Genomic DNA, 24,276 nt, shown 5'->3' with positions numbered 1-24,276 from the left:
CCATCTCCCCGATGAAAGCTTCCCAGTTGAGGGTATCATCGGCTGGCCGATCGTGACCGGTCTGTAAGGCAGAGCTGGTCAGACTGCAGCTTAGCCTTCTATCCGACCGGTCCATCGGTCGGAATGTGCGGGAATCCCTGTGCCCTGTGTTTTTGAGTCGAGTGAGATTTTTTAATGCTCTGATGCTCTGCTTGAGACGCATGTGATGGAGTTTGATACCCCGTGAGTCCCCAATGCCCCCGTGAAATCGCTCGCGACGAATCGTCCCTTGAGCTGTGAGAGAAGTCATTGCAAGAGAGCGGCATCGATTGAAGGTCGATGAACTGTTTATTATCGGTCCCAACCCGAGGTTCCCGATTTGGAACGAGAGACGGCTCTCATGATTGTTTTCAGGGGAATCGCATCTACTCCGCGCTATTTAATAGCAATACCGAATTGGGTCGGCTTCATGCATGCATAAGTCATCACGAGCAATGATCGGCAGAGACTTTGACGGAGAGAGTAATGAGCGACTATATCAGATGGAAAAAATCAGAACTGATAATAATTGGCCTTATCGGGCTCGAGCGGAAGTGGTGGGACAGCTTTCATGATCGACTGTGACCGCGCAGATTCTTGATGCCTATCCTTGCAGGTGGGATCGCGTTGTACTAGACAGCTCCAACGACGTCATCTTCCTTCTCCAGCGAACTTCCCATGAATCGGAGATGCATAAAAGTCAACCCAGATCCGCGAGAGGAATAGCTCTTTGTCTTTGATCTCAACTACGTAGAATCCCGAACAAAGACATCCAGGGAAGGTCCGTCCGCCGAGGAGACGCAGGAAGTACGCTATGAGCTTCTGCTCGCGCGAGACGTGTGCCAGAGCATCATGTGCCAATCATTCCCGTCAGAAATCGGCATGGTCGAATCAGAGGGAGATCCGAGAGTTCAAGCGGCTCTGGTTGATCGAGTTCGTAACTACTTTTCGTCTCACAGGAGAGGGAACTCGGAAGCTTACCATTTGTGGGAAAACAGCGCGAGAACAAATAGAAACATATTCACGGCCGCCGTTGTCTGATTCTCGATAGCCGGGAGCAGAGCGAACGTTGTCCTGGCTGGAGGGATCGCCTCGTCGACCACGAGATCTCAGCATGGACTTCGATGAGGTCCTGTCTCTCGTCGGTGACCTTGGTCGTTACCAAGCGTTTCTCTTCGCTGCTGTGTGCATCCCGGCGTGTTTAGCGGCGGCTGCGACAATCTTCAGTCATATCTTCATATCGGAGGTTCCAGAGCACCATTGCCGTTTCTCGGTCACATCGGAACAGGCTTCGCACCTCAATAGCAGCCTCGCTCCAGCAGAGGTAAGCTTGAGAATCAGTGAGAGCTCTTCTCTAGGTATATTATTCGTCGGATTCTCTGTAGACAAATATTCTCGAAAGAAGTTCTGCGAACGGAATGAGTGGATTCCTCCACGAAGCCGAAGACAATGGCCGGAATTCGACGGGATTCTCTCAGACCGCGTCTCCTCTGACGCACAATGGATGACTCGCTCAAGGCGTGCATGCGCTCCATGTAGTATTCTTAGCTTGAGACGCTCCACGGTTGCCATGGGGGAATCAAGGTTCACGAACCCATGGCATCAGGGCCCGTCGCGTCGAAGGAAATTATGAATTTCAGCGAATTCAATCTCAGGATCCATCCTGAGCTGGGGAAACACGTGAGGTGAGCATCTGCTCCATCTCCTCCTGCCAATAGATTTCCATTATTGCGGGTTGCGATTCGCAGCATCCAGTCATTCCTATTGAGTTCATGATAAGAGCCAGCTTGGTCTCCGGGAGGGACGGAAGCTTCCCCCCCCCCCCCGACTAAATGGTTTACGGAGCCTCACGGATGCATCAAAAACGATCGGACGGTGGCTTGGTGCGATGGGTCGAAATTGCTCCTGAGAGAAGGACGCGGAAATGCGCGTAGTTGCCGCACCCCTCTTAAGCCCTTATGCGGCCAATACGATACGCCTCCGGCTCCTTAGCGTGTTTTTCCGACTTCCCCGGAATTGCATCGCGTGTTCCGGTGAAGATGACCGCATATCGAGCAGCGGGATGGAGACATGTTGAGGACATTAAATCATTTTCATTCCTTTCTCACGCTATTCAGGATCTTCAGAACGCGTTGAACATGTTGTTCCTACCGCTCGACGCCAAGGGGAGCTTCTCACAGTGCCAACAATACGATATCAACCCGAATACGGTCATCAAACAGGTTGTCAAGCAGTACAATTATTTGAACTCGACGATATTGAGCGAATACGTCGCACAAAATAATTGGCCATCAGTTCAATGTCTCGATGGATGGGAGTACGATACCAGTGAATACAGCGAAACACTCGCTACGAAGGTGAGAGTATTTTTGATCGGAGTGGAAGTTTGATTAATGAATATAGGGCAAACGAGGCCTTCAGCTCCTGGTAGAATTAGCCGGAGTCTGATCCTTTCATACCTCAGGATGCCATCCATCAATCCTGTGATTTATGGCGATGCGAGAGGAATCCAAGTCCTTGGCATTTTCCTCAATTGCCAGAGCTCAATATCTGCTGCCTTGCAGTTCAACGCTGTCTGCGATCAGGCGTGGTTACGATCAACGGCGCAGAGCGCTTTTTTCCTCGGCGGCATAATAGGGAGCGTGGCCTTCGGTATGATATCTGACAAATGGGGCCGGAGACCTGCGCTTTTCGGCGCCACGGCGCTCATGGTACTCGGAAATTTCATGGAAGCCTTTCCTCCGAGTTACCAAGCCTATATCGCCATGAGGTTCGCGGTCGGCCTCTGCTATCCAAGCGTTTACAACTTGGCCTTCCTGGTCGGTGAGTAAATCGCCCTCTGGAATACGGGACTCCCACCTTCTGGTTCTTCTCTTACGTTTTCGACCGTGAAACTTCTTGCTCACCTGTTCCGGTCTCAGGGCCGACGAAGGGAACGAAGGGAATATGATTCAGGTTTATAATTCCAGTCGCGGAGATGATCGGCACGAAGAAACGCATGCTGTCATCAGTAGTCTGTCATATTTCATACTCCTTTGGCATGATGGTGATCGCCTATGTTGCCCACTTCATCAGGGACTGGCAAAATTTGCAAATGGCATTTTCCCTCCCGATGGTGCTTCTTATTTCCTACTATTGGTACGTCGCATTCTGGGACTGACCATACCGTGTCATTTCGTAGCACGTACAGACACCTTCCACCGCCTCCAATCAGAATCTGCAGTCAGAATCAGTGAACAAACGGATTTTGCAGGATGGTGCCAGAGTCTCCTCGATGGCTCATCTCTCAAGGACGACTGGAAGAAGCGGAAGCCATAGTTCAAAAGATGGCCCGCATCAACAAAGTTCCATTGTCTGCAAACTTCCTCCAGTCCAACTTGGTGAGTTCCGACAACGAGTTCGAAACCCGATCTCGCTCTAGAATTTTTGCTCAGGGATATGAGGTCGGTCCTTGAAGGCTCTTACCGGCTCTTGCAGGAAGGGCAGAGTCATGGAGCTTCGCCAAGCGGACAGAAATCGGATAAGATCGGGGTGACGCAATTACTACAATACCCGAAGGTCGTGACTAAGATATTCATCATAGCGATCGTATGGAGTCTGAGTGGAATGGTAAGCGATTTAATCTTCGTATTTGGACTGTCATCCGATTCTTGGGAGCTCTCCCGGACGACGAGTACCTCCCTTGCCCACACCTCGGTTTTCGCGAGACTACAGCGGGTGGCGCATTCTCATCCAATCGTCTGACTCGACTCAGCTCGACGTGTTCAAATGTAGGTTTATCATGGAATGAGCTTCGCAACTCCGGACCTACCGTCGGACACATACTTCGCATTCTTCATGGTTGGCCTATTCGAAATTCCGGGGACATTATCCGCGTGGTACACCATGGAACGTTTCGGCAGGAGGAACACAATATTCGTGACCCTCCTCCTCAGCGGAGTTTTCTCGATCGCCACAGCCTTCGTCCCGGACGGTAAGCGTCAGATAAGGTGGACGCATAGCATTTCGAATAATAACGCCATCGCGACGCCGTCCCGCATCGTGGAGTCACTCCACGTGAGATCAACGTCGATTTTCACCACTACATGTATACAGGGTGGGGCAAGAAATATCCACCGATTCCAGGAGCTCGTAGAAATCGAACGAGGAGAGATAACGGAATTCTGTTCGCGTCAGAAGTTGCGTCTTTTCATGCATTTTTATCGAAACGAACGAAGTTACGATCTGTTCATCTCCAGAGCGCTGTGAGGGGAACGCGGATAACGTCGAATCCAAGCAGCGGGGCTACACAAAGCAAGACCCGAATGCTACTGTTGTTTGAAGAGCAGCGCGTTTTTAATTGAACAAAGTTTCACGTATGGCTCGAATATGGAATCGCAACTTAAAATTTCGAGAGCCAGCTCCGGATCGTTCCGGCATGCGGCACTGGCTGATGCCGCTGAAGTTGAAATTTTAACCTGAAAGCTCGTTGAGTCTTTATCACGGAATGGTGCTGCGCCATTTCCATCACTACGAACGCCTTTTCCGTCGCTGACCACTTCATGATCCGACTCTCCAACGATGTGATGCACGTTGACAGAACGATCCTCAAGGATGATGCACACTTCCCAAAAACGAACCATATCCGGAAATCCTCATGTAACGGTTTCATTTTGAACCTAATGTCTAATGTCTGATTTGAGACAATGTGTCCAAAGTCTAAGGTGAATGTGTGTTTGGCTTCGTGGGAACGCACAAGCTTCTCGGTGACCGAAAGCATTCGGGTCCTCCAAGGAGCAGAACGCTGGAAAAATTCCCTTTGACTATGGTCATTTACAGGGCTCAGGACTTTACTAGGCGATTCGAAATCTTTCCCGCGTCCTCATTGTCCGCTATAGGAGAACTGCCAACTTCCGAGAAAAAATGGGCATAATTTCGAAAAGCCTTGGAAGGGATTGGACCTCTTCCGTATATCCTCGCGCAGTGCTATTGGAACGGATTGATCGAAACCACGTTCAAATCAGTAAAATGGCATGGAAATACGAAGCTTCTGACGAAAACAGAACTTCGTTATCTCGCCTCGTTCGATTTCTACGAGGTCCTGGAATCGGTAGATATTTCTTGCCCCACCCTGTACCATGAGCCTCCCGCGTACCGACCGCTATTTTCTCGGCGGGAGTCCACGGATATTCCACCGCGAGTATCCTCCCCTAAATCTCTGTTTCCCCGATGAATTTTTCGCTTCTATCGTCCTGTGAATCTTTTGTCCTCAGACGCCGCATGGCTTTCCATACTCCTAGCGTCGCTCTCAAAGTTCTGCACTTCGTCAACTTTCACTGTGATATATGTGTACGCTGGAGAACTCTTCCCAACGGTCATAAGAGGATTCGCTATCGGCATGGCTTCGACTACAGGGCAGACCTGTTTGGTGATCACGCCTTACATCTTGTATCTGGTAAGAGTCTGTACCGCCATCCTCGCCAACCGCGCCTTGCGAAAGGTTGCCACGAGTTGCTTTCACTGAAGTGATTCTGATCGCACATATTTGCTCGCAGGGAACTGTCCTGGGTGGAGCCGTGCCTTTCTTGATCATAGGAACTCTCGGAGGGCTGGCTGCACTCCTCGTGTTGAGTCTCCCGGAAACCTTGGATTCACCACTACCGTCGACCCTCGACGAGTCCGAAAATTATGCAGAATATCTCAATAGAAGGAGAGAGAGTAGGCAACTGAAGGCTATCGTCGAGGTTAAAGAAGCGCGGGAGCCGACCCGGACACCTCGCAGCTATACGATTAACACATGAAGACGCATGTCAGGCTTAGATCTCTGAAAAGTTGAACGATTGCATCGCCCAAGGAGCTCCGTCGTCTGCTCATTCCCCTCATCGTTTCCCAGACGCTCGGCAACTTCTCTCACCTCGTACCAATAGGTGCATCCCGGCATTCATTTGCCCAGGTCTTCGGACAGGGTCAGCGAAGGCTCTATTGCGTTCCGATGAGAGTTCTCACACGCCGAGTATCCGAGTGGACAAATGTTCATTAGGTTCAAGAGCATTCGAAAGGAGCGTCGGCGTCGGCTGAGGGTATGACTTGTGGTGCTGTCCGCATACACTTGACTTTTTGAGGACCGCGCTCATGAGATCGTCCCATTTGCAGAGCTGTTTGTCATGTCGCGAATCGCGGCGCTAGATGTGGCACACAGCTCTGCTGTCACCTCGTGGCGGGCCGAGCCAAGTTTTGGGGCGTCGGGACCTGAAAGCGATGGAGCGCCCCCACTCCTTTCACGACCCATTCCCTTGCATATGGAATGAAAAATCGGGAAGGGGGAGCTCGGCTCCCTGCCCTTGCTCCCCCTCTCCCTCCCCTGAGTTTCGTCGTTATTCATGAGATGTACGTATATCCGAAATCATGTGCCTGATGTTTACAGAGCGCATCCCGCGTCATGCTGGTCCCCATTCGAAATGAGAAAGCTGAAGGAAAATCATATAAAGCAGGTCATGACTCAAGTCGAATAATTCAAGGATCGTGTGAATTTCTTGAAGCATACTAAATGAGAGTTCGGACTCAGTTCGCGTTTACTAAGGAATGTCCTAGCCGATTCGCCTCGCAGAACCCTTGGGCCTTAGAGGGTCTCCTTGCATGCCGCTATGATCTCACCCTGAGGCCGTTATTACCATATGGACGTGTTATGCGCCAGTTGTCGAATAATAACTTAGAGGGGGATTCCCAGGACGCACTTCATCTGTCAATCGTGTTGAGCATTGACATATGTGGGGCATAGCCTCCGTTGCCCCGTCCTGGGTACGCATCTGATCAAGAGAACTACCGATTACGCTGACGACCGAGAAGGGCTCCAGAACTATTCTCTCGTAGAGTCAGATGTGGGAATGAGGGTGCGTTTCCTAGCATTCAAAGAGAGTCTTCACAATCCGTCCGGGATTCCCCGTCGAGATGCGGGAATCTATCGGCAGAGCTTTATTCTATGTTCCAGACAAAGTTACAACTTTACACGGATGGGTCTGATGTCTCAGGCCCCATGAAGCATGTCCGCCTCTCTCCGGAGAATTAGGCTAGAATTAGACCTTCCCGGCATCGAGGGAGGAAATGCATATCGCTGTCCTATTACAAAATGACCCGTGAGAGCAAGTCTGAATCGGGGGACTGAGTCTCCGGGTACCTATCGATTAACTCCGAGTTTACAAATCCGACGCAGTCCATAAATAGATAATGACTTCATTACGATATTCATTTAGGGCTTCTCGGCGTCTTTCTCGTCTCCCGCTTCTTCCTTGCGTACTCTTGATAGTTCTCGGATTCCTCTAGAGTTGTCGGGAGGGGCACGTTCAGCGTTTCCGGAAGCGTTAGTATCAAGAAGGCGGTGAGTACAGCGAGAATCCCGAGGATCACGAACGGAACCGGTCTCCCGTAGATTTTTCCCTGTAACCGAAATAATCCAATAAGATGAGCCGAGGATCGGACCTCTGGATTATCTGGAGGGAGAACATTCAGGAAAATCGAAATCAAGATAGGCGAGGAGGGTGTACCAAGTATAAGATGTAGGGAAGGATGACCAGGCCCAGTTGCGTTACCGTCGAGGCCACGCCGAAGGCGAAACCTCTTATGACTGTTGGGAAAAGTTCACCCGATAGTATGTACATCACAGTGAAGGTGATGGTCGAGGCCAACTTCGCGAGTGAAGGGAGGAGGACAGCAAGCCATGGCAAATCTGCGAAAGGATCCAAGTCGCTCAGATTCGGGTCCGGCTTAGGACTTCTGCTAGAGGGAAAGCTTTCAGATGGATCCCCCAACGGAATGGGATCACAACCGGGGACTATACACACCGAACGAAACGCAAGCCGTTGCAATCGAGAAAATTCCGCTCACGCCTAGGCTCCCACACATGCAACTCCTTCGACCCAAACTCTGCATCGTGGCCCAGACAAACAGAATTCCCGGAACTTCACACAAAGCCGACAGGAAAAATGCGATGTAAGTTTTCGATGGGAGCTCAGGCACGGCGAAACTCATTCCTTGATAGACCTGCGGATCGGAGACAGCTCATCGTGACTTCATACCGTTAACTTGAGCGTGACACAGTACCATGAGATTAATGTTATATCATGACTTGAATATCTTGAAAGCCTTGCATCATGAAATTCATTATATTTTCGAGCGATTCATAAAACCGGGAGGTCCATGAATATTTTCCCAACCCTATCCCGCGGGGCTAATTATGGGAAGACGCAGCGCGCATCGAGAGGAAGATTTGATTGCTAGATACGAACCATTCCGGTGACGGTCCATACGATTGCCATGACGAGTATTTTGATTGTGACCCTCGGGTACATGAGAAGCAGAGAAAGTCCCACCTTGATCGACTTTTGAGTGCTGGGAGCAGCGGAAGTGAATTCCTCGGCCTGCGAGTCAGACGATCGATTAGGTGAAAGTTGAAAGGAGTTTCGACAAGATCAAACGGAGGACTTGACATGCGTGAGCAGCGCGGAATGCGGTCCTCGGGAACACACGCGATTATTCTCATGGTTCAGAAACATGGACGATATCCCCAGGGAACTCACCAAGTTGTTCCGCAAAAAATTAGACTCCAGAGTAACCCCGTTACTGTCCGCCATTTTTCGAACAATCTTCTCCGCTTCGTCTATCCGGCGTTGGGAAATGAGCCATCGAGGAGATTCCGGCACGACCCTGTCAACGATCGAATCCGATGATATCTTTTTTCGGGAAAATCACTTGGTTGGGGAACGCAATGATAGCCCTTGATCGACAACCGGAGATGAAGATCATGATGTCTCAGCAGCACCACTCTTCTCCACCTCACGAACCAATAGTAAGCGATGAGAAGCAGCATCGGTAGCGAGACCACCGCTTTCAGGCTTCGCCAATGATCGACCAAATGCGCAACGTAGGCCAGCAGCATCATTCCGAACGAAAACGCGATATTACAAACTGCGGACGATAGCATGCGCTTCGAAGAGCCGATCATCTCCGCCACTGAAATGTGAAATTCTGTCAAGAGCTGTATGGACGTCTCCAACGCACGGGGCTGTAGAGATATATGACTTGAAAGTATGTATAAGAAAACGAGTTGAAGGATTCGCTGGAAGGCAGGGAAGCCTCTGAGCGAGCTCCATGAGAATGATCATGTGCGGAACCTCGAGCCTCGGTCGAAGCTACAGATATCTTAAGGAAGAAAATTTACTCACCGATCAGAAAAGAGAGATTGTAAACGCTCGCGTAAGAAAAACCGAGCCCGAATCTCATAATTATGTAGGCCAGATAGTCAGGCGGGTAGATCTCCATGATATTTCCAACTACCATGAGGCCCGTGGCCAGAAGCAACGCGGGTCTGCGGCCCCATTTATCCGAGATCCAACCGAAGAATACGCTCCCCACAGTGCCCCCCAAGAAGAAGCAGCTCTGGGCAGTCGAGATGAGCCATTCCTGGTCGCAGACGACGTTGAACTGCAATGTTCCACGCATACATGTATCCTCCGTACGGAACCGGTGTGGGGGTTTCCATTTCCGCACTGTGAGCGTGTGGGCTCGCTCTGTTTTCTCTCGCAAGGGAAGAGCTACACAATTTGCTTTCGGGATTAGGATTTCCCTGGGAGTGGGTGTACGATCGTGGATGCGTTTTCCGAGCCCCGAGGATCGAAAGCGAACCCCGACAGCGAATTTTCGATAGAATTGGATTGTTCTGGGGTAGATCTTCATGGTCGTCGGCGCAGAGGATAGATTCGACCTAATTCAGACAATGGGTCCCTGAGCGAAACATCGAGCGACGTAGAGCCAATGACTGCGATCGAGAAAGACAAGATGCGTCTATCTGATGAGCGACCCATACCTTAGTTGCCAGGGTCTCGCTGTACTCTCCTGTGTCGTAATCCCAACCATTGAGACATTGAACAGACGCCCAGCGATTTTTCGCGACGAAGGCGCTCAGAGTTGTCGAGTTTATGACCTGGTTGTGCGATACCACTTGGTCGATGACAGTATCTGCATCGACATCATACTGTTGGCATCGGACGAAGCTCCCTTCACTGTCACGCGGCAGGAAAAGGGCATTCAGTGCGCTCCTATAATCCTGAAATGGGCGGAATCGGCGTATAGGTGAATCAATCGCAGGCCATTGTTTTGGGGGATCAGCCTTTCTACATCTGCCCGGTCTGGACGCGGGGTCGATACGAACTCGAACGTGCTCCGAGGGACACGACAACCACGAAAAGTTCTTTCAGCGGCAAGGTTAAGTTTCCGCAAGCGCCTCCTTGCGGGCGACGCGTCGTGCAGACGGTTCGAGTCACATGGAAAGCGCCGTTTGAGAAGACTCCGTGTCCGAGACGCTCCGAACTCGAATTACTCGTTTTGCTCACCTCTTCTGGCGCCAAGCTTTTGTAGAAAAGGTTTGCTTTGTTCGAAGTCACCGTCGGATGACAATGGTGCCCGGGCACGTCTGATATGAAGATAGGACTGAAGATCGTTATGGCCGCTGGGAAAGCCGCGGGAACACAGACGGAGAGGAAGAGCATCTTCTGGTAGCGACCAAGCTCACCAACTTTGATGAGGACCTCATCGAAATCCATGATGGGAATACGGATGTCTGTAAACTTTGATCGATGACTGTATTAGGATGAAAGTATTTAAGGCGAACTCGGTCTTTCGGCCTCCGAAGATGGGGATCTGATCCCGGGGTCAGATGTGTTCCACTTTCAATCCTGCTGTTGATTTTCTATGTGGTGTTCGCCTTCCAAGTGTTCTAATTCCTGCTGGACGGGCAGAGACTGCTCGATCGATTCACCGTCACAACGACGTCGGATTATTCAAGATCCGGCTAAGATTCCGACCAAATTCCTACTCTGCTTTCGGTGGGAGGGATATCCCCTGTGGACTGGGTGTGCCCGTGGGCCACAATTGTCCGATGGACGCTTCTGCTCATTCATCCGCTCCTGGTGCATCTCTTGACAGACCAATCTCATGGGTCACTTGATCGGAATTCATCTCTTGAGCACGTCGATGAAGAGACGAGATATCGATACCCGGAAACCTGACATCTAATTCGTCTGGAATTGCGAATTATAAGCCTACGGATTATTGAAAAGTCTCACAGATGGAGGAGCCTGGCACCTAGAAAGGACTCTGGAATGGGCCATCCTTCCTCCTCTCGACACAAGTATTGCGAACGGTGCAATGGGATAGCTCTGGTGGCGGCAGTCCATCTCCGCCAGCAGACACAGCTGCATAGTCTCGGCATAGAGTATAAAAGCTTAGGGGAAGTCAGTTACTTCTTCGAGGATTTCAGGTTCGGATGAGCTTTTTTTGAAGCGTCCTCACTTTCTCGCTATTGACTGTGATCTGATGCCCCGGAGGTGAACTTCCCCTTATTATCTAAAGGACTCAGAATGAGTGATCCCTCGAGCATCCAGATCCAAAGACTCATGTTCCTTGAGAATAATAGTAGAGCGATCATAATTCGCAGCCATTCTTCAAAAGACCTTGGGCTACTCGTCGCGGATTCACGGCGAGGGAGTGGAGAGACCCCAGAAGCGGGAAACGGCCGGGGAATCTCCACCGATCCAGACAGACAGAGTACAAGTATCCCGCTCGCGCAAATCATCAATGATGCTGATGATCCGTCGACGGCTGTCTCTAGGCTGGTTTTCCTGGATGCATTCTACAACTCTTTAAATGGCATCGGAGAGATGTGCGTGGTCCCAAACAAGCGAAAAGACTACCTGCCCGAGGGGGAAACTGCAAGCCGGAAGAAAAAAACGAACGCGAGCCTCCTAGATGAACAAGGGGGGTTTCGGGATCCTTAAACCTAAAGAGTTTAAAGGGCATCGCTTTCTCTGTGAGGGGGAGCCATCCTCCGAATGCTTACAATTTTTTCTTTCGATCTTCCGATTCTAGAGAAGAGCATCAGTGACTGCTGTTGTGGATAATGCTCATGCCTAGCGTTCCGGTCACATTTTCTAGCCAAATAGCAACCATCATGAGAGCGGTTCAGAACTCACCTTCTGGCGGCCCCTCTAAGGAACTGTTCAGCGCGCTTCGAAGGAATTCGACATGACGAAAAAAGCACTGTCTCCAGTACGCTTTATCCTCTAGAGTGGAATCGTGATTCTGCGATATCAAGAGTGCTGTCGTAGGCCGGACGAACGATAGCAACTGTTCAAGGCTTTTGTGACGGAAGGATTGTCCGATCGTGTTTCACAGATCTGCGTTCGAGAGATACGAGTGGGGAAGAAGCACGTTAGACTCGAAATCCGAGAGGCTAGGGTGACGAATGCCTGAGAAAATGTTCTCCGGCGCTTAAGATGCCGAGGCTAGAGGAGAGGGAGAGTCGATTTAGCATTGGATGATGGCTTTCCGGAGACAATAAGGAAAGTCAGAGGGAGCTGGACTTCTTTTCTTTCTGGACCGTAATACATACATATGTACGGCATTTATTCTCGGAGAAGGAGCAATTCCGTCTTTGAAAGACACAGGGCTTCGAAGCTATGATCTCGATGCGATCCATGCAGAGAGAAGAGGATTGATGAGCTCTGAACGAGAGCGAGCCCCGTACACATTTGTAGGTCTTGGTAATTTCGTGCCGCGTCTTATCTCAATGCCGAGAGGCAGCCGCAACGCGTCAAACCGATCGTTGCACTTTCGCTGGTAAGGTTTCTGGGCTAAGATGGAGAGCTATTTCTCGATACAGAGACCGAATTCTCCAGAAAATGAGCCAGTATGCTAATCACCCGCCAGTATTTCATATGTTGGTATCTGCCTCAAGCTGTAGAGCGGAATCATACCACTTCGTCATGGGAAAGTATGATCATGCATAATTATTGCGGAGCTCTCTTCGGATTGCGAGTCAAGAAAACCGTGGGTTAAGCCTAGGTGATTCTACTAATCCAAGGAGCCCCTTCGCGTGAAGTTCGCCCTTCGAGGCTTATCATCGCGGATCGATCTGTGGTAACGCGGGGGAAATCGACATTCAGACCCATTGATGAGCTATTCCCTTACTCTGACATTAATCCGAGGATAGGAGAAATTTCTCAAGGCACAGTCACATGGTCACTGGATAGTCACGGGGATCTTTGCTTGTTGAGCACTGTGGTTAGGATAAAACCGTAGGAATTACACGTTGTTCTGCCCAGAAATGAGTTGTTCGCACCGAGAAAGTTCTAACGGATGCCTCCGGTTCAGAACCGCCCACTTATTCGAATGCTACTAAGTATCAGTAGCGTGTATAGAGGGGGGGGGGGCAGGGGGACATGCCTCCCCCAAAACGATGCCTTCGTACGCTGCGGTCTATGAGGATCATCATCATCACCTTGCTGGACCCTCCCGAAAAAAAATCCTATATACGCTCCTGCTCAGAATGGGAGCTTTATTCGATCGGTGCTCTTTCTCGCTCAATTGATATCTCTATTCCAAATCAGCCGTGAAGTTTCGCGCGAATTCGCACCAGGCCTTGCCGAGGAAGACCTCTCAAACAACTCTGTCCACGAGACAGATTCCGTGTCGGAGCCGATCCGGTTCTGCTTCCAGCTGTCCCAGGTCAGCAATATCTGTTTACAATGATTCAAGCATTATTTGAAAGAAATTCCGTCGAACTATTCGACATCGACGAGCCAACTATCTACCCGCTCACAACGGTCCCAGTCTCCGAGGCTTCCTGCAACTCGCGGTTCTTGCTCGCGGACTCACTTCTTCCCTCAGCACAGGGGGCGTGACAACCGCGGCTCGAGACGTGCTCAGCTCGGAGAGGGTTACTGTCTCGACTAGCTAGTTCGACCTTCGCTTCTGGCGAAATTTCTCGAGCTTTCAAACCAGGAGGGTGATGCACTCGATCATTTCCGAGGCTGATGCCCTTTGAATCTTCCGACCGGATTCCATGCATCCGCGTCTCTCCAGTGGGAGCAGCGACGTTCGACAGGATATGAACGAGAACATTCTGAATGACCGCAATTAATCGAGGTATGTGGCTTAACTCACGTGTAGCCTCGCTTGCTCGCTGAATCTTGCGGCTCGAGAGATTGTGGGATCGGTCAGTCGTAGGGAATGGAAGCCTCCTCCGTGCTTTGAAATCGGCCTCTATCGGAGAATAATGATGTGGGGAAACGATTCGGGATTTCGGCGGAGCCGAGGTGACGGCAGTTCACCCCAGAGCCTCAAAATCCGGGAACGGGTGGGGGGTAGAAGAGAGAGTTTGAGGAAGAATTCCATCTCGCTCTGTCATGGGACTCAGTCAATAGCTCTTCTGAGACACCATTTGGGCGGGTGTCGTGAAAATCGTTTAGCGGCAGGAGTCGATTTGAGTTTTTCTTTAGCTAGCATCGGATTCATGAAAATGAACGCTAGCTTATTTGGAGTCGGAAGAAGATGACCAGGGAACGAGAGCGATCGAAGAGCGATCTCTTCGACCCGACGTCCAGCGACATACAGGGTGGTGGCAGCTGCCGGCCCATACGCCCTGATCCCACGGTTAAGCTGAGCATGCGGCCTAGGTCCTGCTGCGCTGCTCGAAGCGGTTCAAGTCTCTCCTTTCGGGATCGAAAAGCCTCAATTCCAGATTGAGTTCTTGAATGGTTCACTTGATCAATCCCATCGAGAACAAATAAAGCGAAGCTCTGTGACATCAAATGGACGATCATGGATCCGACAACTGTTTCCTCTGCTTTAATCGCACCGCATTCTTCCCTCATTTGCTCCGGACCGAAAGCAAGAAAATCATAAAAAAGATCATACGAAAACTTTCACTTACCGAGACAATCCAGGGAGAGCCTCCGTTTACCGTCGGGTAGGTATCCCAGCGGGAGGATAAGGAGATGAATTTCGGAGCTCGAGGGGAGCATTTCCGCCGACGGAGAGCTCCCTGATTCCAAGGGTTCAACCACAAGGTCATCGCCAGGGATAAATTCCCCGAGCTCCTTGCAGCTCGAGCGCACTGCTTGAATATGCGATTAAGACAGAATTCGACATCAATCTACACCGACTTCGAAAAACCTTCTTCGCACCTTGTACTTGATCTCTACGCTCGAGGATCTCGAGAATAAGCGACAAGTGGTCCCAAGGCCTCGTCTCAAGGGCCCGACTGATGGGACCGACCGGGAAAGACCGTTCAAGCGATCAAACCTCTTCTAGATTATGTCGCTCATTCAGTACCTCGCGGATTGCGAGAATCAGTGTTTCTGTTCTGCGCTTTCCGGCTGTTCGCTCTTCTCGTGGTTGGAGCTCGGATGATTCATGAATTGAGATGCTTATTGTCTCCTGTGACCGAGACGTCAATTCATGACTTTTAGTGTGAGTCAGATTGCAGTCCCCCGTCTGAGAGGCGAGTCGATACATCTGCAGAGTATCGCGGTACATATTTGGTAGAGTGTTTTTTTGCAGTTTCGCTGCTAACACTGAAAAACAGATCGGATCGCTCCCCCGTCTCTCCCTGCAGCTCTAAGCGGTCGGAATTGAGCTGATGGGGGCGCGAGTGAGATGAATTCGTTCTGCGATAGAAGCTTTTCAGGAACCTAATTAAACCCGTTTTCTCACCGCCTCCATTTCCTACATCGATCTCACTCATACATCCCTTGAACTTTTAATAAGATATTCCAAATGTATGAGAACCATTGAGTGACCCTACTCGATTCAGATGCAAATACTACTTCTCAACTCGATCGATGGACCGATAGCGGAGTATTTTCCTTCATTTCATACCTATAGAAAGGGCTCCACAGAGCTCCTCCACGGTTTTCACGGCGGAAAGAATAGGCGATCATTGCTTGCAAGCTCGTTCAGAATCCTTGTGGTTCGCTTCGAAGACACTGTCGTAAACTCCGGGTGAAGAATCTCCATCTGGATGACCTATGATTCCCGTCTATTCTCTCATGTCGCATGGTTCTCTCTGCAAGGCCTAGGCGCAACGTTTAGATAGCGCATCGGAGTACTACGCTTTGGTACACCCCGTTTGGCCGCAACCGCCTGGCCGCAGGATTGTTTTGCCGCGATTGGGAGGGAAGGCTCTCAGGTTTTTTGTGGCAGGGATCTATGAGGGGAAACTTCAGGTGTTGGATCAACGAGCGAGTCGGCTCCTGGATGGAGATACCGAAGAGGGATGTACGCATCCCCTTGAATAAATGAGTATTCAGCTCGTGTCCACACATGGCACACAGAAATCGTTCTTTACGGAGAAGACTCGGCCCAACAGCCGCGGCCGAATGGGGCGCTCCGACTACGGCTCATTCTATGACGAAATCACGACGACGGGAAGCTCGCTTTTGGCGCTCCAACTCAAACCTTCTGGGACTTTGAAATGTTTTGCTTCGATGCTTTATTCATGATAATGAACAAATTCATTACCCGGCACAAGAGTACGAGATATTCTGCAGTTTCCGAAGACGAAGATCCCTAGAAATCATGATCGAATCTTAACCTGGAAGTGAGGGTCGACCGCGCAAATGCGTCAGCAGAACTCTCCGCGCGTTCAGCACTTGCGAGATTTTTCGTCGGAATCCCTATTGGGACTGACTGAGTCGGCATAATGTCTTTTGCTATCAGTCATGTATGTATATACCCATTTCTCTGACCTACCTCCAGGCCCGACGAGCGACGATTTCGCGCGGGGCCGCGCAGCTTCGAGCCGCGGAGAGCAGGTACGAAACAAGTAGAGAGGTAAGGAGAGAGCTGCAATTATGACATGTGTAAAACAAATCATTTGTATAATTCATTTTTGAAACATTTGGTGGAAGTTTGCTTACTGTTCGCAGCTCCTAGTCAGCCACTGGCTCTAGAGCTCCACAGACGAGTCATGGACTTCGACGAGGTCTTATCTCTCCTGGGAGAGCTCGGCCGCTACCAGAAATGGCTGCTCCTGTTCGTTGCTTTTCCGGCGAGCCTCCCGACGGCTGTGAACACCTTCGACCACATATTCATCTCCGATGTTCCAGAGCATCATTGCCACGCACCGATCTCAGATGAGAAAGCCTCCTTGCTGCGCACGAAATTGGCACCATCAGAGGTATGAATCTGGAAATCTATCGCAGTAGGCCGCTATGAGGTAAAGTCTGTACTGCTGCCCCACAACCCGGGGCTTGATTGATACTCAAATCTCATACGTGCTCGCATGAAGTGCCTCCCTCGTCTGATAGACAACTCGAGCTCGCAACGGGAACACGTATTTCGGTACTGAGAGTCGGAGAGCAGCTCATGTCGGGCGGAGGACAGAGCTGTTATCCGGACTCCGGAGCGCGGCGAAGCATTGGAACCGTGAAAAGAACAGCCTGTCTTACTCATTATGATCCCCGATTCCTGGAATTGGAATGCATATTCGAGACTGAAGTGCTTCCTCGCAAGCGTGAATCCTGATCAGACTGAATACATCCCACTCGACATCTCGTTGGAGAGCTTTCTCGTTCTTGGGAGTGTCAATGTACCCGAGAGAAAATTCATCACTCGCGATCCACTCACCACCGATATCGTGAGTTTTGGCAGAACACGGAGGACGCCAAGAGACACGGAGGGTCCCGGACGGCGTATTTAAAGCCGCACAACACAGACGAGCAGCGCCGTCTGATCGTGACGAGACGTGAGCCCTAATGGAATAGCAAGCTCCGATAGAAAAAAACAGCCGACTCGAGAGATTAAGTCCCAGCCCTGCGAAAAGGAATTGCTTAGCGAAGAGACGAGCTGATTGCTCTCTAAACGAGCCGCGTCCCTTGTGTGGAGGTACATACGCGCTTCGTTCGTGGCTCTTCTGCTCGGGAACCGGGAGAGTTTCGACGATTTCGTGGGCTCACACGATCATCTCTGTAAGACGAGACATCAGTCAGTCCTACACTCTTCCCAAGGAAAATTCGTTTGGACCGCTTCGGCTGGATGCTCCCTGGAAGAGGGCTATAGCGATTCTCGGAATTCGATGCCTTGAGTGTACCGTGTACCGTATCTGCGCGCCATATTTCTGAGTGAGATACCCGAAATTTCACGAGAGGGCCTAGTCTCGCTGTCGATCCCTAGTTGAGTCATGACTTCTGTAGGAGAAGAGGGGGAATACATGAACCCTTTCGATATGGAATCAAGCATCGGTGATACTCCGAGAGAAAGCCCTGGAAAGCATTCTTCACGAGAGCTTTTGCCTAATGATTCCGTTAGTCGCTGACTGTGACAAGTATTTCGCATGATTATTTGCGCACTAGGTCGCAGCTTTGCGCTACGGGACGGACTCTCCAGATGCTATGATCCTAATTATAAATCAGGATGAGCTGGCTAGAATGCCGACGTGGGCTAGTGTCGGATGTTTTGAGGCCAGGCGCTTAGGACTCAGGGAAGCTAGATGCCTGTCCCAAATGCGGAGGCCGTGGTAAGTGCCCGGAGTCGGCCTCCTGTCATCGACCGAAATCGCTTAATTTTCCATTCCCCTTTCGTACGTACAGGTATTATATGAGCTACTACGCAGTAATACAGATGCAGACGCTAAAGACGACGCTAAATGCGGCAGACGGAACGGCTAGGCCTATACTGACTCAAGGCTACGTGGGACAGAGTAGGTTTTGAGTCCAAAGCCTCTCCCTGCGAGAACGAGAGGAGCTCATTTTTTGAGATCAGGTGCTCCATCTATTTGTTTTCGCAAGATTTTGATAACATGCCTCCCCGGAACCTTGACTCAAGGACTGAGGCATGGACCCGACGGGGAGGGGGGCATAACCACCCCGGTCTCGCTTTTGAGCTCGGCACTGACTCGGGCGCCCCTAGATTCCAGGGATGTAGCCGATCGAAGGCGACGCGCGACTCGATGAACTTGGAACGCATTGAAGTCCCATGATTCGAGTGGAAGGTATTCCCGGAAGACTTTACTCCCTTTGCGGCGCGGCTCCTCCTAGGCCTGCATGAGGGTTGCGTCACGCATATTGCCACAAGTCAATTCTATTCACCTGCTATCACTGTATCATCTGCTCGAATGCACAGTATTGGCTGCCGAAGCAAATTGCTCGATCGCTCAGAGCTCGCTGAACATAGCCGGATTCCCATCCCTCTCGATGCACCAATGGGACTCACCTCCCTCCGAAGTGATAAGGAGCTCCTAATATTATTTACAGTCGTGAATTTCATTCACCCCGAAATGGTTGAGACTTGGACCTGCGAGCGAACTCTCCGCCACCCGAAATTTCATTCAAAGGTTTATTTTGCTTCGACGGGGGATCACATGATAAACATCCATACATGAGTGATTAGTCCGAACCCGACCCGAACTTCTCTGCGGAATGTCCCATCGATGAATTTCAAAAACCAATGGAGTGTCCGGAAAAACATGGGGGAGCACGATCGGCATCATAATTCTTCTGCCTTCTCTAGGACTATCGAGAGGCTTTGCAAACGTTGTTTCTTCCGAGGGACGCGTACGGAAAGTTTTCACGGTGTCAGCAGTACGATATCGATTTGAACTCTGCGATCACCCAAGTTGTCAAAGAAGACAAAGATATCAACTCCTCAACTATCGAGGATTTCGTCGCGCGAAACCGATGGCCATCGGTACGCTGCGTCCATGGCTGGGATTACGACACCAGTGTGTACCCCGAAACCCTTGCTTCAAAGGTGAGTTATCGGCCGATAGTTTCCCCGCCGGGGAAAATCATGGAACTTATATTAGAGCTCGGGAGTTCAGGCATTTCCCCATGAATGTTTAGGGGCGCTTTTTTCGACGCTTCTCTATCGAGGTTTTTCCGCGCCTAGAGTATCTTTGCGAGCCACCAAGGCGCTGAATTCCGGGAATTTCGGGTAAATATAGGGTCTACGAGCCGATCCGGCCATGATTCAGGTCAGCGGACCCATGTTCCAGGGATACATCTTGCTCCCGATAGAATCCGATGGTCTGCCTAGAGGTCAAATTTTTCTTCGATGATGTAAAATTCTAGCTATCAAGCTTAGAACTAACCGAGAATGACTCCGGGAGACCACGTGAATTTCTCATCAAACGGCACTGACGACCGGTTTGATGCGGCGTTCGCCCTGCCCTACACGCCTATTTGGCCTAGTTTCGGTGCCTATACTGACGTGTTTCGGTACCTTTCCGCCTGCCATCTTCGGCAGTTTTCAGTGCCTGAACTCCCGAGCTCTACCAATATATGATGAGGAAATCCAGCTCTGGATGTGAAGGATACATGTTCGAAATCCATTCTGCAGTTCAACGTTGTTTGTGAAGACCAATGGTTGGTTTCAACAGCCCAAGGTGTTTTCTTCCTCGGCGGAGTGATAGGGAGCGTGATTTTCGGTTGGATCTCAGACCGATGGGGACGACGGCCGGCACTGCTGCTTTCGACTGCGCTCATGACGAGTGGCAATCTCGCTGGTTTCTTCATCCCGAACTATGGTACCTACATGATTCTCAAATTCATCGTCGGCCTGAGTCATCCCTGCGTTTACAACACGGCATTTGTGATTGGTGGGTGCTTGTCTCACTTCTCCTTCTTCTTCCGTTTTCCGTCGTAGGATAGACCGATCGGCCCGCTGAACCTATGATTTAGTCGACTCCGGTGAAGATTTATGATTTAGCTATGATTGACTTTTCAGCGACCGAAATGTGCGGAAAAGGTAGACGGATGACATCGACGATCGTATGTGATCTCTCGTACGCCACGGCGATCATGCTGTTCGCAATCGTTTCTTATTTCGTGCGCCATTGGCGGACCTTGATAGCGACCACCTGGACACCTATGTTACTCTTCATCGCTTATTATTGGTAGGTCTCTGGATCTTCTACGCGGGATGACGGCCCACGTCACACTCTCGATCTCTTTGAAGACTCGACCTGCCCTGTCTCAGGTTGGTTCCGGAATCTCCCCAGTGGCTGATCTCTCAAGGCAGGGTAGACGAGGCTGAAGTCATCGTCCAGAAGATTGCCAAGGTCAACAGAGTTCGGATCGAGCCAGACTTCCTGCGGAAGAATTTAGTAAGTCACCTTTGCGGGAGTATTTCGGTAAGGATACGCACTCAAAAGCGAAATGGATAGCGGATCCGCACTCCTCCCAAGGGAGATATAGAGTCGGAAGACCCATGGGAGTCTTCCCAAGAAGGCGTTGAAAATCCGGGGAGTTTCATTCTAGACGGTTTCATGAGGGATAACCGGGCTTTTGGAACTGAATTCGAGTTCTTCCCATTAAAGGCACATGATCTGCTATCGATCAAATCCGGTCGTCAGGATTCGAACAAGGTCGGAGTTGCGCAGCTTATAAAGTATCCGCGGGTCACACTGAAGCTGATCCTCATGATTATCGTTTGGTCGATTATTACTCTGGTGAGTGTGCGCCGACTACCTACCCGAATTGCCCTCCGGCGACTCTACCGGGAATTTCCTCCAAACTGATTAATTTCAGACTTGCAATTCGCTGAGTTTCGCAGCACCTATAATGCCATCGGACACATCCGTCGCGTTTTTCCTATCCGGCTTGTGCGAGGTTCCAGGGATTTTTTTAGCCTTCACGGCAATACAATATTTCGGTCGCAGGAGCACGTTGCTCGTGACTCTCTTCCTCTCCGGAGTCCTTTCGATGACGACGGCTCTCGTACCGGACGGTGAGGCTCATCGCCAGCGAACTCGAATCGAGATTTTCATCCACATCTTCCGGCACGACGTGGTCCATGGGCCCTCGCTGAAATTTTTCCTTCCAGAATATCCATGGCTCGGCGTGCTGCTACCGTCTCTCGCGAAATTGGTGATTTCAATCCCCTTCTCTGTTATCTACCTGTATACCGGGGAAGTGTTCCCGACGGTGCTGAGAGGTTTCGCTTTCGGTGCGTGCGCGACGGGATCCCAGACTTCGATGATAGCGTCGCCGTATATATTGTTCTTGGTGAGCTCACCCCGGAATTCGGCATCCAGCCCACTGCAGAGCTCCATAAATCACATTCCTTCTCCGAGCTAGTCGGAGATTAGGCTGACTTCATCAATGCTATTCCAGAGTACCATATACGGGAATCACGCTCCATTCATTGTCTTCGGAGTGGCCGCTATGTTGGCTCTCCTACCGATGCTCGCTTTGCCGGAAACACGCGGCGCACCTCTTCCGACGACTATGGATGAGTCGGAGAATTATGCAGACTTCGTCAAGAGGGCGACCAATGTCGGCGCAGCTGATAAGCGTGGTGCTGTGCCAGACACGTCCAGGGTAGAGACTCGGAAAGAGGGGTCTACAATGCAACTGAGCGGCAGAAACCTATCATCCGGTCCAGCGACATGAATCCGCTCCACTAGGCAAGGTTCCTACTATTGCTGACATGTGTTTTACACCTAAATACATCAACGGTAACTTCCTCGATTTCTCATGTTTGATGTTTACGAGGACGTGAAGAGAGCTCCCCGGGATCCTTCATGGCTTGGGAAGAATGGGTATTCGCCACCGGAGTCAACATCCTCAGATCTCTGTGCCGAATGAGAATAAAACTCTGCGGAGAGGGAGCCAAGTCCGCGTTCTCCGGAGTTCTACGTAAAGCTTTCGGAGGTGGATGATCACGGGGAGAGCACTCACCGAGAGGGGGAGCGTCCGATCGGAGAGCACAATCAATAGAGTTGTGAATAATATGCATCCCGATACTCACATATGCATCCCGCGGAGAGCTCATCGAGGAGCATCAGGGAGTGTCTGGAACGTCGGAAAATTTTCTGATTGGATTGATCGATCGCTCCCTCCCCATTCGGGATGTTTGCGGCTGAAAGTGAGTCTGATGCACATGCATACATAGGTGGTCAAAATCTTAAGAACTGCAGCTGGAATTACCGAAGAGGGCGCCGTTCTCAAGATTCAGGAAACTCTTTGCTCGAAATGAGCTCGACAGGTGACGCTGAAAAGCTTTGACGAAAGCAGCAGAGGGTCCGATGGTGAGCATTGCTCGGACTATCTAACATTGCCCTGGGTGCAGCTCGCAACTGATCAATCGGGATCACTAGTGTTTTGCTGCGAAAAATCAATCCGGCGAGAGATCTGATACTCACGGTGCTAAACTTCCAAATGGAACGCTTGAGTTCCTTTGCTGATGGAGGATCAGAAGGCAAGGGCTCTCTGAATCCTCATTCTCAAGTAACCCCTCGTAATGCGAAATGAAGAATCGCATCCATGGATGCGGAGCTGGAGAGGCGACGGTCGCTCGTCGATACTCGCGTCGCATTCCATACTCCGAACATATCCTCGCTTCGGGTATCGGCTTTGAGCGAGATCTTTCTCCTCTCATCATCCGTGACCCTGACTTCCGGCAGAGTCTGCAATTTAACGCTCATAGGCTTAAGGGTTCTACGCTCATAAAGCCGCTGATCTGGTCCATGACATTTGGAAGCTATGCGTTGCTTCCGAAAGAGACGCTCATTTTGCTCATCGACTCTCGCTATTCTCAATCATGACAATCAAGAGGTATCCGAATACTCAAGGATATTGACCCAAACTATTCACGCTCGTATCAAAGGCTAGAAATTCCCCAGTGTCGGGGTCCGGAGGAGTTCTTAGGACCTAGCTCTATACTATTTCGATTTTATGCTCTTGACGAGTCTACAAGCTCGAACTCGACATGAAATGGTGATCTCCACTCGATAACCATTCTTCAGCTGCGAGCGGGAATGAGAATGAATTTTCGGCAACTGACGGGGGGCGTGATGCCTGCTCGATCGGCATTACGTTCTGCTCCGGGCTGTTCTACGAGCGTAATTCTTCCGAATCATTATTAGTCTCCGTCCCCTGCTAGTTTGTGAGTTGGCAGCCGCTGTTTCTGGACATTCTAGTTCTAGACGGTCAATAATAATTCCAGAGAATCCCTCTCTCAACTCTCAACAGCACTGCGAGACTTTCCACGTCGGTACACCACGGACCATTCTAGTGATCACGTTGACGGACTGAAACTGGATCGCATGGAAGATTGAGAGGAACGATCCAAGCGAGTCGGGACCTACCACCGAGTATTACACAACATCGAGGATCCACCATGGAGTTCGATGAGGTCCTGTCCGCAGTCGGTGATCTCGGCCGCTATCAGAAATGGCTGTTTGTGCTCCTCTGTGTTCCGGCTAGTCTGCCTGCGGCGGTCTCAATATTCAACCACATGTTCATTTCGGGGGTGCCTGAGCACCAATGCCACCCGATCATCTCGGCAGATAGAGCTTCTCTGCTCGAGAAGAGCTTGGCAGCACCGGAGGTACGAATGGGGAACTTGGTCGCGAAACTTTCCGGGTCCCGAAGACGCAACGCATCAAGCGGGAGACACTCAAATATGTTTTATCGCTCATGATCATGATCATCTCGTAGCTCATTA

General features: G+C 50.6%; 4 protein-coding genes across 4 annotated transcripts in view; 3 read left to right on the top strand and 1 right to left on the bottom strand.

The window, feature by feature from the left end:
* Positions 1-1,132: 1,132 nt before the first annotated feature.
* Positions 1,133-5,911, top strand: LOC100903181 (organic cation transporter protein). Its single transcript, XM_018640323.2, has 9 exons — positions 1,133-1,342; positions 2,136-2,375; positions 2,583-2,841; positions 2,988-3,156; positions 3,272-3,398; positions 3,496-3,627; positions 3,793-3,991; positions 5,271-5,452; positions 5,553-5,911. The coding sequence occupies exons 1-9, from the start codon at positions 1,133-1,135 to the stop codon at positions 5,796-5,798; spliced, it is 1,764 nt and encodes a 587-aa protein (XP_018495839.1). The 3' UTR covers positions 5,799-5,911.
* Positions 5,912-6,898: 987 nt separating this feature from the next.
* LOC100903042 (organic cation transporter protein) lies at positions 6,899-10,592 on the bottom strand. The gene is made up of 9 exons (XM_003745349.3): positions 10,383-10,592; positions 9,857-10,096; positions 9,216-9,474; positions 8,835-9,003; positions 8,571-8,697; positions 8,280-8,411; positions 7,836-8,034; positions 7,539-7,720; positions 6,899-7,431 (listed from the first exon to the last, which is right to left on the bottom strand). The coding sequence occupies exons 1-9, from the start codon at positions 10,590-10,592 to the stop codon at positions 7,240-7,242; spliced, it is 1,710 nt and encodes a 569-aa protein (XP_003745397.1). The 3' UTR covers positions 6,899-7,239.
* Positions 10,593-16,798: 6,206 nt separating this feature from the next.
* Positions 16,799-22,363, top strand: LOC100902745 (solute carrier family 22 member 5). The gene is made up of 9 exons (XM_029112047.1): positions 16,799-17,008; positions 19,339-19,578; positions 20,167-20,425; positions 20,554-20,722; positions 20,806-20,932; positions 21,146-21,277; positions 21,357-21,555; positions 21,652-21,833; positions 21,942-22,363. The coding sequence occupies exons 1-9, from the start codon at positions 16,799-16,801 to the stop codon at positions 22,218-22,220; spliced, it is 1,797 nt and encodes a 598-aa protein (XP_028967880.1). The 3' UTR covers positions 22,221-22,363.
* Positions 22,364-23,949: 1,586 nt separating this feature from the next.
* LOC114827983 (organic cation transporter protein) overlaps positions 23,950-24,276 on the top strand; it is a 3,651-nt gene continuing 3,324 nt past the window's right edge. The window contains exon 1 of the mRNA XM_029112046.1: positions 23,950-24,159. Within this exon, the coding sequence (XP_028967879.1) occupies positions 23,950-24,159 (210 nt within the window). The remainder of the gene's footprint in view (positions 24,160-24,276) is intronic.

Source organism: Galendromus occidentalis, unplaced genomic scaffold (assembly GCF_000255335.2).
Source record: "Galendromus occidentalis unplaced genomic scaffold, Mocc_1.1 scf7180000077481, whole genome shotgun sequence".
Classification (NCBI taxonomy): domain Eukaryota; kingdom Metazoa; phylum Arthropoda; class Arachnida; order Mesostigmata; family Phytoseiidae; genus Galendromus; species Galendromus occidentalis.
Note: the sequence above shows the minus strand (reverse complement) of the source record. Positions and strands in the feature narration are given on the sequence as shown.

Coding starts and splice junctions, on each gene's coding strand:
- LOC100903042 (XM_003745349.3), bottom strand. CDS start 10,592: ATGGATTTCGATGAGGTCCTCATCAAAGTTGGTGAGCTTGGTCGCTAC. Junction 8,698..8,834: donor CTTCTCATCGCTTACTATTG/GTTCGTGAGGTG, acceptor GATCGTTGACAG/GGTCGTGCCGGAATCTCCTC. Junction 7,721..7,835: donor AACGGCTTGCGTTTCGTTCG/GTGTGTATAGTC, acceptor ATCCTTTCGCAG/ATTTGCCATGGCTTGCTGTC.
- LOC100903181 (XM_018640323.2), top strand. CDS start 1,133: ATGGACTTCGATGAGGTCCTGTCTCTCGTCGGTGACCTTGGTCGTTAC. Junction 3,399..3,495: donor ACTTCCTCCAGTCCAACTTG/GTGAGTTCCGAC, acceptor CGGCTCTTGCAG/GAAGGGCAGAGTCATGGAGC. Junction 5,453..5,552: donor CGCCTTACATCTTGTATCTG/GTAAGAGTCTGT, acceptor ATTTGCTCGCAG/GGAACTGTCCTGGGTGGAGC.
- LOC100902745 (XM_029112047.1), top strand. CDS start 16,799: ATGGACTTCGACGAGGTCTTATCTCTCCTGGGAGAGCTCGGCCGCTAC. Junction 20,723..20,805: donor CTCTTCATCGCTTATTATTG/GTAGGTCTCTGG, acceptor GCCCTGTCTCAG/GTTGGTTCCGGAATCTCCCC. Junction 21,834..21,941: donor CGCCGTATATATTGTTCTTG/GTGAGCTCACCC, acceptor ATGCTATTCCAG/AGTACCATATACGGGAATCA.